The sequence below is a fragment of the Centruroides sculpturatus genome, unplaced genomic scaffold (assembly GCF_000671375.1).
Source record: "Centruroides sculpturatus isolate CEXI.00-Female unplaced genomic scaffold, Cexi_2.0 scaffold92, whole genome shotgun sequence".
NCBI classification, from domain to species: Eukaryota; Metazoa; Arthropoda; class Arachnida; order Scorpiones; family Buthidae; genus Centruroides; species Centruroides sculpturatus.
This window is the reverse complement of record NW_019384394.1, coordinates 883,718-899,582: the sequence shown is the minus strand read 5'-3', so window position 1 is coordinate 899,582 and position 15,865 is coordinate 883,718. Positions and strand designations below refer to the sequence as shown.

At 28.4% G+C, this 15,865-nt stretch overlaps 1 protein-coding gene across 1 annotated transcript in view; it reads right to left on the bottom strand.

The window, feature by feature from the left end:
* Positions 1-15,865, bottom strand: part of LOC111618330 (golgin subfamily A member 3-like) — a 71,408-nt gene that overhangs the window by 36,161 nt on the left and 19,382 nt on the right. Inside the window, exons 2-5 of the mRNA XM_023359827.1 lie at positions 15,642-15,818; positions 8,177-8,355; positions 7,918-8,095; positions 4,869-7,832 (exon numbers count right to left, since the gene is read on the bottom strand). Of these exons, the coding sequence (XP_023215595.1) occupies positions 4,869-7,832; positions 7,918-8,095; positions 8,177-8,355; positions 15,642-15,789 (3,469 nt within the window). The 5' untranslated portion in view covers positions 15,790-15,818. The remainder of the gene's footprint in view (positions 1-4,868; positions 7,833-7,917; positions 8,096-8,176; positions 8,356-15,641; positions 15,819-15,865) is intronic.

The window sequence follows — 15,865 nt, the reverse complement described above, 5'->3', positions numbered from 1 at the left end:
CCATTCCAAAAGATGCGTTCCAGCAGTGTTTCCAGCAATGGCAGGAACGCTGGGAGAAGTGTACACATTACCAAGGAGACTACTTTGAAGGGGATTAGGGTTTTGTACCTCAAAGTCAATAAATTTATTTTTGCTGACCAAAGGTCCGATACTTTTTGAACAGACCTTGTATATGTTAAGAAGTATTTCAATGTTTATGATAAAAGCTAAACTTTTCTCATAAACATTGTCCTTTCTTACTACTTTAGAAATAATATTGAGATGATTTCTTTGATCTAGTGTCTGTCATTCTATAGAATGTCAAATAGAAATTTGCAAATAGAACAAAGTTGAATAAAACAGAATAAAAACTTCAAAAATTCAAATATCACATCACATGATATTCTCTGACTTTTTTTCTGTTTTTTATAATCTCAAATTTTTTTCAAAATGTTAGAAATTTCAAGTAGATTATAACTGTTTACTGATTTCATGCTGATCACATAATACATAACGTATGATATAGTGTCCTCAAATATCCATTTGAGGACACTAACCCCAACTATACTATCTTACTATCATTAAACATTAATACTATCTTAAACAATAATTGTTGATGATAGCTACCATCTGTAATTGTTATACACTTAGTATAAACAAGAATTGATAAAATATCTATTGGAGTAAATAGAGAGTCAACAGACAAGTGCTCAAAATGTGCCATTAAAGTGGAATTTTTTTTCGAGCAATATAAATATTATATTGGGCTTAGGATATGACTGATGAATAGCCATTGCTAAATGCTTTAAAAATGCAGGATTTGGTGACATCTCACCTCAATATATCCAAAAATACAGTAATATTACTGAAGATGTTACATACAAACATGAATACAATAACCCAAAAATATGCCAAAACAGGTTGAACTGATTACAGTTTTTAATACACTTTAACTGTTTACTGAACTTCTATAGTTCCAGCTAATTTGAAAAGATTCAAGGATTTAAAACATGCTGTAATGAAAGAATCATTTCAACAAATGAGACAGAGGACAAGTTTTTTGAATGATGAGTTTTTTGAAAAATACAGATTTATAGATTGTCATACAAACTCAATTATGATATTTACCTTGTACTGTACGTTCTTTTCTGTAGTACTTCACACTGTAGAAAATCATGTAATATTATACAGTAAAACCTCTAATCTTGAATCCCTCAAGTTAAACTGGATTGTTTATTCTGGCAAATACTCTATATAATATAATGTATTTTTCTATTCCTTAAATCAAATAAAACTTCATGCTCTCTTTAAGTTGAACTCAGCAGATGCTAACCTATGTTCCATGAATTATTTTGATGGACTGTTTGGTAAAGTAGCTTTAATACAGTAAGCTAGTGACATCAGTTGCCAATTTAGCAGAAAATTTGCTAAATCTAGCTTTTCCTGTAGCATCATCAAATAGCTTAAAAATTATATTCTCTGTTAGCAGAAATGTTAGTTTTTATTGTCACAGTGGATAGAGTGGACACCACAGTAGCTAAGGTTTATTTTAGTGCTTTGTTTTTTAATTTATATTGAAGAATACTGATTTTTTTATAATTCATATTTCTACTTGGAATAGTGTTCTTCATTTGCGGCGGCCATCTTAAACTTTGTCTTCAGTGCTTTATGAATTTACAGTCTTTTTGCTAATCACCTAAATTTTCCTGTAGATATTTTATGTAATTTTGAATAAATTCAGTGTAGCATAGAGAAGTACTTTTGATATACCTAAATTATAATATTTATTTAAATCATTACATCCTTATATATCGTTCTAATAATAATTCAAATAAATATCATGGACTTAAATATATTGCAGAATTGCATCACTTATTCTACTGCTTTGTACTTCACATCTGAATAAAATTTTTTCTATGTTTTATATACTGTACCTCCATATATAGAGTTCTCCTTAACTGAAACTGGCCAGTAACTCAAACTCCCTTCAAATTTGAGATTTAGAGATTTTACTGTGTTTTATGTTAATAAAATGCATTTTATATTGGGTTGAACCAAAAGTTCATTCTGGTATTTACATAATCGCTTGCCTGTGGCGCCTCTGTCGTGCTTATCAACTTTTAACTTGTTTAGGTTGACATTATGAATATCTGCATATTTATTACATAAGTTTAATTACAGCTTTTTTTTAAATTTTATTAACTTTTAAGAAAAAAAAAACATTAAAATGGAAGATAAGAAGGTGCATTTTCGACATCTGATGCTCTATTATTTCCGAAAAGGAAAAAATGTAACAAAAACTCAAAAAAAGTTATGTGCTGTATATGGGGAGGATGCAGTTACTGATCGAACATGCCAGAAATGGTTTTCAAAATTCAGGGAGGGAGATTTTTCTCTCGAAGATGCACCTTGGTCAGAACGACCTTCAACCATAGAAGATGAGTCCATGACAACTTAAATCAAAATGATTGGCATAAAACAACATGAGAGATAGCTGACATCTTAAAAATATCCCAAACATCTGTTGTCAGACATTTGGCTAGCCTTGGATAAACTTCCCGTTATGATGTTTGGGTTCCCTATAAGTTAAGTGAACAAACTTATTGAGCGTTTTTCTGTATGTGATTCACTTTTAAAATGCAATGATGATGATCCCTTTTTAAAGTAATTAATAACAGGCGATGAAAAATGGATCGTCTACAACAATATTCAACGCAAGAGATCTTGGAGTAAGCCAGGTGATCCTCCAGTGCCACAACCTAAAACTGGTTTGCATCCCAGAAAAGTAATGATTTCAGTTTGGTTGGACTGGAAAGGGGCTCTTTATTATGAGCTTTTACCCAACAACCAAACAATTAATTCCAATAAATATTGTCTCCAACTGAATGAACTAAAGGCACTAAAGGCTGCAGTGCATCAAAAATGTCCAGAACTTGCAAATCAACAGGGAGTGGTATTCCATCATGATAATGCAAGACTGCACATATCGTTAAATGTGCACCAAAAACTTCTAGACTTTAACTGGGATGTTTTGAGTCACCCTGCATATTCTCCAGATATTGCTCCCTCAGACTATCATCTTTTTCGTTCATTGCAGAATAATTTAAATGGCATAGAATTTCAATTTCTAGAAGGTATCAAAAATCACATTGATAATTTCTTCAATCAGAAACCCACCCAATTCTACACAGATGGAATTATGAAACTACCCGTCAGGTGGTGTAAGGTTATCGAACAGAAGAGTGAATACATTGTGGATTAAAGGTTTTTATTTATTTCAAAATAGTATATTTTATTTCTTTCTAAAAACCAAACAAACTTTTGGTTCAACCCAATACATAAAGTCATAATTGATCATTTGTTATTTTCCTTACATCAAACACTCAAAATATTGGTTCTCTTCAACTTCGTTAATCAGAAAATTTCCTAAATATTGTGTTCTGTACTTCTTCCTATATATCATGTTTTATTTTGTGATAAACATAGAACTATTTTCCTTTACATATGTAGACAAAGAACATCAGCTCCACTCTTTATTCTGGGAAAAACTATAGTATATTCATTTTCATCATATGCTACTCTACTATTACTTGCTCCACATTTTCTACATAACATCAGTTAAAATGACAAACAACAATATGTTGAATCACTAAATAAAAAAATGATTCATATGTTAGTAGTAGATAGTTCAAAGAAGAGTCATTTGAGGTTGTGGTCCAATATTCACTATAAGAAAAATATGCTAAAAGTAATTTTACAAATAAAAATTTGAAATACATTATTAGATATAATGCCTTTCAAATTTTTAATGCCTTTGAAATTCATTATTAGATATAACTGACAACACTAAGATGCAATGAAAAAATTTTACTTATGAAAAAGTTGTCAGATAGTACTTATTTTCAAGATGTTACTATTCTTATGCATTGTAACAATAATAGTAATTATTCTGTAATTTTGTGACATAATTACTTTTTCCTGTTTTTGGTAGAAAAATTTTTGCCAAATCATTTATCTTATGATTAAAGATTCTTTAATTTAAAATTATAGATTATTTGAAATAAACACTTTCAAATAATTTCAATTAGTAAAAATAAATTAGGGGAAAAAAATATTTAAAATATTTCATTACATAAAACCCATTTTATAAAAGAAAAATATCAAATCTATTTTAAAATAATTATTATTTTGAATGGAAATACAGTATACTCTTGATTATCCATGCTTGCTTACTTCTCAATAAAAATTTACATCAGAAATACAAATATTAGCATTAAAATAAAAAATTCTGTATTGCTAATTCTTGCTATTTAAAATGGTATATTGAGGCATCAGAACTACTTCCAGAATGTCAAGGCATAAATTAAATAGTCTAACAAGTGCAGTAAGTACAGTTGGTTCTTGAACAGTGCAGCTTTACTTATGTGTATACTACATTTTTTTTTTTTCATTAAATAAGTTGTAAAATTGTTTGAAGAAATATTTTGAATCCTTTTCTTGTCAATAAATCATTAATATCAGAAAATTAATGACATTTCATGATATCTAGCTGGCAACCTTCATTCTTGGTTAATAATACAAGAAATTCATAATGAATTGTGAGACACTAGAGTTCAATAAATTTTTCTGAATTTTCTGTTTTCATCAAAAGTCTAATTTAACTCTGATCACATCTAAAGCTTATTAATTAATTAGCTATTGCTCTTAAAATGTATTTTATTCATAATAAATAAACTATTATGTTAAATTTAATATGAAATTAAAAACTAAATAAAAGAAAAATCTATTAACTTTCATTAAAACAGACTTCTGGATTATCTGTGCCTCCATTACCAACAATTAGCCTGGATAATTGGGAGTATACTGTTTTATAAAGAATTGTCTATTACCTGTTAATTGTCCTTTCTCTTTTTCTAATTCTAAAATGACACATTTATTTTTTTCAATTTCACTTTCTTGTTCTTTATTCAATTTTTTAAATGCAGCAATTTCATCTTCCAGCCTATTAATTTTAAATTCAAATTCTTCATTAATTTTATTTCCTTCTTGAAGTCTTCCATTTTCTTCATTCAACATATTTATTTTATGTTCCAATTCTTGTATTTTTTGGATATAATCATCTTGTGGAAAATGCTCTTCATTACTAGTATATTTTTCTTCAAAAATCTGTACACCAACTTCTTTTAATTCTTTTACTGCTTTCTTCTTTTCAGTGCTAATTTTTTTCTTATCTTTTTCATTCAATTTTCTGATTAAAATCTTAATAATAGATTTATACATTCTTTGTTTTTCAGGTTCTTGGCATGCAGTTTTCAATTCATCTTGTAAACTTTCAGAAAGTTTTAAATTATTAAATAATTCTGAAGAAACTATATTTTCTTTTGAAACTTTTTGTTTTGTATTCGTTAATAAAGAATTATCTTTTAAACATTCATCCAGTTTATCTTGAAGAGAATTGTATTGTTTCTTAAGAATTTTGTTTAATTTTTTCTCTTCTTCTAGTGACATCTGTAAATTATTTATTTGTTGATTGAGATTTTCATTTTCTTTTTCTGCATCAAGACAAATTTTCTGAGCATTATGTTTATCTTCTTTCTGGCTTTTATTAACTTCTTCTATTATATTTTTTAAATCTTTTATTTGTTTTTTAAGATCATCTATTATAATTTCTTGATTTTGATTATCGGTTGAAGAACGAGCTTCAAAAGTTTTCTTTTGTTGCCAAGACTGTTCTTCTAGTTTTTGAAAGGTTTCTTCTAAATGATGTTTCTCCTTCATTAACTGCTCAACTTGAGAAGATTTTGATACTAATTCTGTTCTCATTTGCTTAAAATTAGTTTCAACTCTGTTCAAATTATCTTTAACTACTTTTAAGGCATCATCAACATTCTTTTTTTCTTCATTTGCAGCAGCAAGTGAAACCTCAATTGCTGTTTTTTCACTCTTTAATGCAAATATTTGTTCTTCTCTCGAATTAAGTTCTAATTCAGAATGTTTTAATTTCTGTTCTAGAGATTTGTAATTTTGTTCCCATTGTTGTATTGCTAGATCTTTCTCTTTAATATTCTTTTGTAATAAAGTAACTTGCTTCATTAATTCTGAATGATTTTTTTCTAAACTACTTGTAAAATGTTTTCTTTCTTCTAAATCTTGTTTCAGAGTTTCCACTTGATGTTCTAAATCTGAAACTTTGTACATAGTATTTGTCAATTTGATGCGTTCCTCTTCTACCTTCTTAGCCCTTTCAGTTAATATTTCTTCAGCATTTCCTTGATCTTTCTCAATTTGTTGAAAAAGGCTTTCTCTTTCTAACATGTCAGCTTCAATATTTTCAAGATGATTCATCAAAACTTCTTTCTCCTTTACAGCTCTTTGCTGAGTTTCAATAATTTTTTGTTTGACTTGATTATTTTCATCTTTCAATTGTTCTATAACATTAGACAATGCAATACAATTTCCTTGAACTGAAATTAATTCACGGTGAACTTTATTCCGACTCTCCTGTACTGAATAAAGTTGTTCTTGATACCATTCTTTTGATTTTTGTAATGTTTCCATTTCTGATCTAATACCTTTGATATCATTTTCTAGTTGAACTTTATTTTGTAATAACATTTGTACTTCAACATGAAATTCAGCTATTTTGTTTTTTAAGCCTGTTACAGCTCCTTCTTTGGATTCTAAATCAATATTCATTTTTTCAATAGTAATTTTTAATTTTTCATTTGTTGTTTCTGTTTCTGATAGATCTTCTTTTAAGGCTTTAATTTCCAAATTTTTAGCCTCTATTCTATTTTGATATTCCGATATAACCCTATCCCATTGTTTGCATTCCAGTTGTAATCTTTCCAGTTGTTGTGATGCAATTTCTTTTTCTTTAACAGCTAAATTAGTTTCTTGTGTTTGCATTTGTAACTGTGCTTCAAACAATGCAAGACTCTTTTGGAGATTTGTTTTTTCTTTTAAAATAGTGTCCATTTCATTTTTGATAGTAACTAATTGCCCTTCTAAATGTGCTTTCTCTCTTAGAATTTTAAACAATTCAGAATCATTTTCTGTTTCTGTGGCTTGATTTCTTATGTCACTCATTGTTTGTGTTTCTTCTGTAAGGAATTCTTTTTCAGATTTATCATCCAAAATATTTAATAAATTAGTCTGAGAACTTGCTTCATTAGAAATTAGTGAGGAATTGGGAACATCAATTAAAAGTTTTTTAATTCTAAACATTTCTTCATCTAGTCCACTTATTTCTGATATGTTAGACTCAGTATCAAATACTTCTGAAAATGTAGATTCAGTATCACACTTATCAGATATAAATGATAAAGTATCTGGTTCTGAAGCAGAATAATTATTAGTATTCATTACTTTTCGCTGTAGTTTTGTTTGTGGATTATTTCTTTCTTTTTCTAATCGATTTATGACATCTTCTGATATATTTTTCTTACTATGAGTTGCAACCATTTCTGTACATTTTCCTTTTTTTGAACTTGTGCTACTTCGACTACTTTGGCTATTTTTTCGATTCCGTGATTTTTCCTGAGATTTTGCAGGTGAATGATCAGATGATGATGTTGAATTAACTCCATTGGTAACAGTTTTACTAGAAAACCAAGATTTCTTCTCCACAACAGCATTGATTGATTCAGGAGGATATTTAACTAATTCATTATACAGTACAGGCAGATTATTAATGGGTAATAAATTGTCTTTTTCTTGAATTTTAGTATTTAATGGAAATATTTTATCTTTAAAATTATGTGGACTTGAAGTCTTTGGAATGGAAGAACGACGTGTTTTTTCTACAATTTCTGCCACTATTTCAGGAGATACTGGTTTTACTGGTAATTTTCCTTAAAAAAAAAAAAAACACTTTATTAGTTATAATTATAATGAAAATTTTAAATTAAATTCTATTATTATATTTCTAATAATTACCTATTACACTCTGTTGTAATGCCAAAGCTTCTGATGTTTTAGACATAGATTTTAATGGAGATGGAGGATAATTGAAAGTGTTCAATGTTTCAACTTTAAAATTTTTATCTTGTTTATCTAATAAATTAGCAGCACTTTCAAAGATATGTGGATTATGTTGTGTCATATATTGGGCTACCTATAATACACAATAGTTTAATTATTATTTAAAACAAATTATATATCAGTTGTATAAAGATAGCAAAGGAATTTAACTTACTGGAAGTGATATATTAGGATAAGCTATATTAAGTGAATCATAACTATATAAAAAATCTCCTTCTGATAAGGCACTATGTTTAGAAGTAACTGTATTAACATTTGGCACTTTTTCATTAAAACTACTGGGTTGAATATCATTAATAAGAGAAGAATTATCTAGATTCTCATCTAGTTTTTCTAAAAAGTAAAAATAATTAAACATTAAAATTATATTTCATATAAGTAAATTAATCATAATTATATTTAAAATTATCAATTTTTGATAAAATAGATTAAAAGTATATTTTGAAATCTATGTTTAAAAAGTAAGGTATATAATTTTCAATACAGAACAATATTTATTCACGTATTAAATTATATTTTTAATTTGAAATGACATAGTGTTCCTATTATATTTTAATATTAAAAAATAAAACTAACATAGCTGACATTTTTAATGTATAAAAATATATATTGACATAATTCATAAATAAGATGAGCAAGGCATACACCACATATATTAATTCAAATTAAAGTAAAAATCAGTTTTTTGGTGTTGAATAAACATTATTTTTAATAGATTGAACATTTATGATATTTTAAGATATCATCTTCAGGAACAACACAATCAAATTATTTCTTATTTTATAAAATTTAGATAAAGTTTATGAAAACTATGATTTAAAATCTTGAATGATTTAATAAAAAAAATTCAATTTACACTTTCAATGCAAGTTAAAAGTAATTTCCATTTACTTTTAACTTACAAATCATACATAAATTATTTAACTTACTTTGAAGGAGGTTACATCACTAAAATATGAAAAAAAAACAAGCTACAAATAATAAGAATTAATGAGAATTTTATAGTTGTATTTTAGTTATTTTATCAATTTTACAAACATTATTTTTATTTAAAAATTGTTTGCATATGAATAAAATTTCTTTGTCTGCCACATGTTTGCCATTCCAAATATAGTGTTTATTATATTACGTTAAAAATATAAATACTATTAAAGCCAAATGATTGCCAAATTATATCAGACTATATTACTATTACTATTATTAATTAAATGCTAAGTAATTTGGCACTAGAGACAGGTGTTAGATGTCATCTCTTGTTAAATCTAATAATTATAAATAAATTAATATTTTAATAATTAATTTAGAAGGTTCTGGAAGAAAAGAATTGGCTCAAAGTGGAACTTGAATCCACAACTCCCACTTACTGTGTGGTTGCATTAGCAGTTACGCTACCAGGACATTTGTCCAATCCTCATTTCCAGAACCCATTAATTTGGATAAAACCTACTTGGTAGCATAACTGGCAATACAACTGCATAGTAAATGGGAGTTGTGGGTTCGAGTCCTGCTCTGGGTAGAATCTTTTCTTACATAACCTTCTAAAATTATCATTAAAATATTTATTTAATTATAATTATTAAATTTAGCAAGAGATGATGCCTAACACCTGCCATTAGTGCCAAATTACTTAGCTTTACAAAAATTTAAGAAAATTCTTAATACATACAAATATGTCTTTTCACTTAGTCCTTCCATAAGCACATGAGGAAAATAACAATTCTACAGTAGAGTCAACCTTTTATTTGAGGCTACTTGTCCATCTCCATAAGTAAAAAGGTTAAAAAAATTTTCTTAAAATTTTGTCCTGGCTATTTTTATCAAAATTACTTAGAATTTAATTAATAATAGTAGTAGTAATATAGCCTGATATAATCTGGCAATCATTTGGCTTTAATATATAACTATTGGGTTTATATGTTTACTATTAAAGACTCTCACTTTAATAAATTTACATAAACTGTGATAAACAATTACAAATATAACTGAGAAATTTATATTAATTCATAAACATTGAAATTGAACTTATTCTGTAATCTGTATACATGTAAACAACATTTGTAAAAAATACACTACAGTTTAATATGAATAACCTGCAGGTTATCTGAGTTTAAAAGGCAATTTGAAAGTGTGTGAGAGTTATGCAATGAGGCCAAGTTACTTACTGATTTCAAATTGCAATTATGAAGCATAGAACAGTTTTTCCTTTGTATAAAATCATGAAGAGTGTCTAGAAAAGATGAAAAATCCTTTGTATGTCACAGACATATTCACTTGACATTGCAAATTTTCCAGAAACAACAAAAGTTAACTATATGCATACCTCACCTTTAGTTCTCTCTATTTATTTTCTATATGTTCAGTCTATGCTTTAATTGTTCCTATTTGAACTTGTATCTTGAAAGCTGATAAATTTATAATAATTAACCTCTATCTATATAATGGTATCATTTCAGAGAACTTTGATGATTAAGGCATGTAACATGATAATTGTCATCCCAATAAACTATAAATTTATTGCTTATTTCATCACTATAAAGCAAATTCTGATGACTAAAAATAATTATATTTAAAGAAATAGCCTCTCTTAGATGTGCCATTTTTTGTTTTGTTTAGTTACAACAGCATTGCTATGAACTTTTGCGGATTCCCAGACGAGGTTTGAACTCGAGTAAACCTCGAATTTCTTATGCAACACTAGATGTAAACAACGAGACTTGAAACTGTTCGAGTATGTGTCAAACTATCTGTCAAGGTCTTAGCAGAAGACAAACTCAAACATGAGTGCTCATAAATAGGTAGATCATTGATTCGCGAGTCTATAAAATGTTGGCTGAGATAAACTTTTTCGAACAAAAAAAAGGGGAATTTTTGAAAGATGAAAATGATCGTTATATTCTTAGACCTCAAAAAATGGTATAAACAACGGCCTGAATTATGAGTGCAGGTGTTATTGTTTTATAAACAATCACTGAGCAGAGTCAACAAAGAGGTATCAAATGGACACCGCAAATCAGACCTTTCCCGCAACCCGAAAAGGTTTCGTCTTGCACCTAGAAACAAAGGAGAGATCAATCGGAAAACGAGGAATAGGATGAGGGACCAATCCGAAATGTGAATAGCAGGGGAAAAACTATAAAAATCGGAACTTCAAGATCAAAGAAGAGTCTCCTCTGGATTAAGCCTACAGTTGTGCTTTATCTATTGTGTTGTGCTATCGCCGATCACTTANCTAGGCACTTGGTAAAGTGAAAATAAGATCTTTGCCACAAATAAATGTACCACAAATACGTGTGCTTGTCGCAAAAACCAACTGTTATGAAATTCAAAGTGTCACCAATCTTTAGAGTGCACTAATAAGTAAGCACAATTGGATAATGTTACCTATGGTGAGTAAAATGGCGACTCGTCTCTGATTCCAGCAAAGAGAAGAAAGGAAACAGTGGGAACGCACGTTCAAACCTAACCTAACCTATTCTAATAATTTGGTTGATAATAATTATGGTAATTATTAGAATAGGTTAGGTTAGGTTAGAACGTGCATCCCCACTGTTTCTTTTGTTTGCTGGAATCAGAGACGAACTGCCATTTTACTCACCATAGGTAACATTAACTGCACAATTATATCATGCGATCATCAGAAAAAGTATGATAACGTTATTAATTTTCGTCTCCGGTCCAAAAGTTGGGTATTGCTGAAGTTGTCTCGGTCCCCTCAGTTCAGATAGATACTCAAAGTCCCGAAATTCTATAGGTGGTTATCTATATAATAATTTCCCTAATTGTATTAATATTTTAAATTGTTTGATTTTTTGTATGTTTTTTAATTGGTTGATAATTGATTCTANGAAGTCGTCTCGGTCCCCTCAGTTCAGATAGATACTCAAAGTCCCGAAATTCTATAGGTGGTTATCTATATAATAATTTCCCTAATTGTATTAATATTTTAAATTGTTTGATTTTTTGTATGTTTTTTAATTGGTTGATAATTGATTCTATCAACTAATTTGTCGATTGTTTGATTGTATAAACTTGATTCTTTAGATATCGAAAATTAAACAAAGAACATTATGTTAATTTAAGCGTACAGAAATGTTGCTGTTGTTCCAGCGAAGATCTTATTTTCACTTTACTGAGTGCCTAGTAGGTAATTTGCAGATTACCTAATTTGAGAAATAGAACAATTTTAGCAACTTTAACAGATCACCCTAGTTAATCTGCAGATTAGCTAGGTAATGTACACATTAACGACTTTCGAGTTTTAGTTGTAATATATATATATATTTCTTTTTAATTTTTTATACTGGTGTGTATATATATACACACCAGNTACTTAGCTTTACAAAAATTTAAGAAAATTCTTAATACATACAAATATGTCTTTTCACTTAGTCCTTCCATAAGCACATGAGGAAAATAACAATTCTACAGTAGAGTCAACCTTTTATTTGAGGCTACTTGTCCATCTCCATAAGTAAAAAGGTTAAAAAAATTTTCTTAAAATTTTGTCCTGGCTATTTTTATCAAAATTACTTAGAATTTAATTAATAATAATAGTAGTAATATAGCCTGATATAATCTGGCAATCATTTGGCTTTAATATATAACTATTGGGTTTATATGTTTACTATTACCAGTTACGCTACCCTGACCTTCATTCAATCCTCATCTACAGAACTTATTAATTTAGATAGAACCATACAAAATTACTTAGAATTTAATTAATAATAGTAGTAGTAATATAGCCTGATATAATCTGGCAATCATTTGGCTTTAATATATAACTATTGGGTTTATATGTTTACTATTAAAGACTCTCACTTTAATAAATTTACATAAACTGTGATAAACAATTACAAATATAACTGAGAAATTTATATTAATTCATAAACATTGAAATTGAACTTATTCTGTAATCTGTATACATGTAAACAACATTTGTAAAAAATACACTACAGTTTAATATGAATAACCTGCAGGTTATCTGAGTTTAAAAGGCAATTTGAAAGTGTGTGAGAGTTATGCAATGAGGCCAAGTTACTTACTGATTTCAAATTGCAATTATGAAGCATCGAACAGTTTTTCCTTTGTATAAAATCATGAAGAGTGTCTAGAAAAGATGAAAAATCCTTTGTATGTCACAGACATATTCACTTGACATTGCAAATTTTCCAGAAACAACAAAAGTTAACTATATGCATACCTCACCTTTAGTTCTCTCTATTTATTTTCTATATGTTCAGTCTATGCTTTAATTGTTCCTATTTGAACTTGTATCTTGAAAGCTGATAAATTTATAATAATTAACCTCTATCTATATAATGGTATCATTTCAGAGAACTTTGATGATTAAGGCATGTAACATGATAATTGTCATCCCAATAAACTATAAATTTATTGCTTATTTCATCACTATAAAGCAAATTCTGATGACTAAAAATAATTATATTTAAAGAAATAGCCTCTCTTAGATGTGCCATTTTTTGTTTTGTTTAGTTACAACAGCATTGCTATGAACTTTTGCGGATTCCCAGACGAGGTTTGAACTCGAGTAAACCTCGAATTTCTTACGCAACACTAGATGTAAACAACGAGACTTGAAACTGTTCGAGTATGTGTCAAACTATCTGTCAAGGTCTTAGCAGAAGACAAACTCAAACATGAGTGCTCATAAATAGGTAGATCATTGATTCGCGAGTCTATAAAATGTTGGCTGAGATAAACTTTTTCGAACAAAAAAAAGGGGAATTTTTGAAAGATGAAAATGATCGTTATATTCTTAGACCTCAAAAAATGGTATAAACAACGGCCTGAATTATGAGTGCAGGTGTTATTGTTTTATAAACAATCACTGAGCAGAGTCAACAAAGAGGTATCAAATGGACACCGCAAATCAGACCTTTCCCGCAACCCGAAAAGGTTTCGTCTTGCACCTAGAAACAAAGGAGAGATCAATCGGAAAACGAGGAATAGGATGAGGGACCAATCCGAAATGTGAATAGCAGGGGAAAAACTATAAAAATCGGAACTTCAAGATCAAAGAAGAGTCTCCTCTGGATTAAGCCTACAGTTGTGCTTTATCTATTGTGTTGTGCTATCGCCGATCACTAGGATGCCGCAGCTTCATAACACCGAACATCTGCATCGTCCAGCGATCCTTCTCGTCCGCCTGGGCTATGACCGATTAACCAAACTCTCACCGTTTTGAAGGAACATCGAGATTTGGGAATTGTCTAATATCGATGTAAGCATGAATATGAACAAATAAACAGTTTTTCTCTTGTAAAATACTTGTTCTTCATTTGCCTCCTTCACCACAGCCACATACATGGTTTCCCTTAGGCTCATTCTGACGCGGGATTAATTGTAATCCCTTTTCAGTCGGCAACCTTACACTTTTTTGCTAATGGAATTGAAACTAAAGACATCATTACAATTTTGGTTTACTTGTTTAATTTTTTAAATTCTGTAGTGTAATATTAAATAATATTTGTGTAAAATTTAAAATATAATTATGTAACTTTTAAATCAGATGACAGCAGTAAAATAAATGTGTGTGTAATGTTTTCTAAAAAGTAACTGAATAAACAAAATAGAATTTCAGCATTCTATTGAATGGTCTGACCATCAAAATACCATATAAGAAAACACATTTTCTGAACAAATTGACTTTTAAAAATCAAAATTGTTTTTATCAAATTGTTATCTCTATTTTATATATCAAATAAAATTAATTAACTATGTAATAAAAATAATACAGTAATAAATGTCAAAATAAGCTTGAAAAAATTGAACAGAAAATAATTTAAATATTTTAATTTTAAGCTTAGTTACAGTTACTCACTAGTGAAAAGCTGAAAGAGGAACAATTATTCCAATAGCAATAAAATCCTTTTTGGCAAACTTTTGTTTTGCAAACTGTGATTGTATTTTAACATATTGAACTTTATTGCTACAGAAAAAGATTGCCACTAACAATAAATTTTTTAAGATAAAAAAAAAAAGATTTAAACACAACAACTATGAAGAAGATATTTTCTGATTACATTCTTATAATTATTATAATTAATTTTGAAATTTCTTTTCAGTAAATAAATAGTTGAAGCAAGCATAAGAAACAATTTATTATCAACCATCTTCTTGTTTCAATAACATTTGCTGTGAAATCACAGGTATATGATTGCTCATTTCACTGTTGTACAGTAATTTTGCAAAATGAAAAGGGAATCAAATTGTCTATGCAAAATATCCCTGTGATCAAAAAGTATTGGAAATGGTTCAATAAAACACAAGATTTGAATTTATTCATCTAAATTTATTTTGTCCCCTTTAAAGTGCAATGCATTTATGCCAACATTTTTTTCCATTCCTCAAAACATGTTTCAAAATTGTTTATGTGAAACCCCTTCAGTACTTGCAGCAAATTTTGTTTTATGGCATCAATCGATTCAAAATGGTAATCAAAAAGCAGAAATTTTAATCAAGGAAACAGGAAAAAGTCAATGCCAAATCAGCTTGCAGAACAATATTTGTTGAATTTTTGGCCAAAAATTCATGAACAACTTTTCAGTTAAATACTACTATTAAAAATAAATCAAAAATTTAATTTTTTTTAAAGATACCTGATAAGTCTCCATCCATACTTTGGTTTAAATTAAAATCCAGTTCAGGATTAACAAGATTTTCAAGTCCATTAATGGAATCCTTTTCAAATGAAATATCTTCAGATTGACAACTAACTTGTTTTATAGTTAAATGAATAGCAGCCATTAGTTAGCAATATTTTCATGGTTATTATCCTATATAAAAATAACAATTCAAGAGATAAATTTACATAAACTGTGAT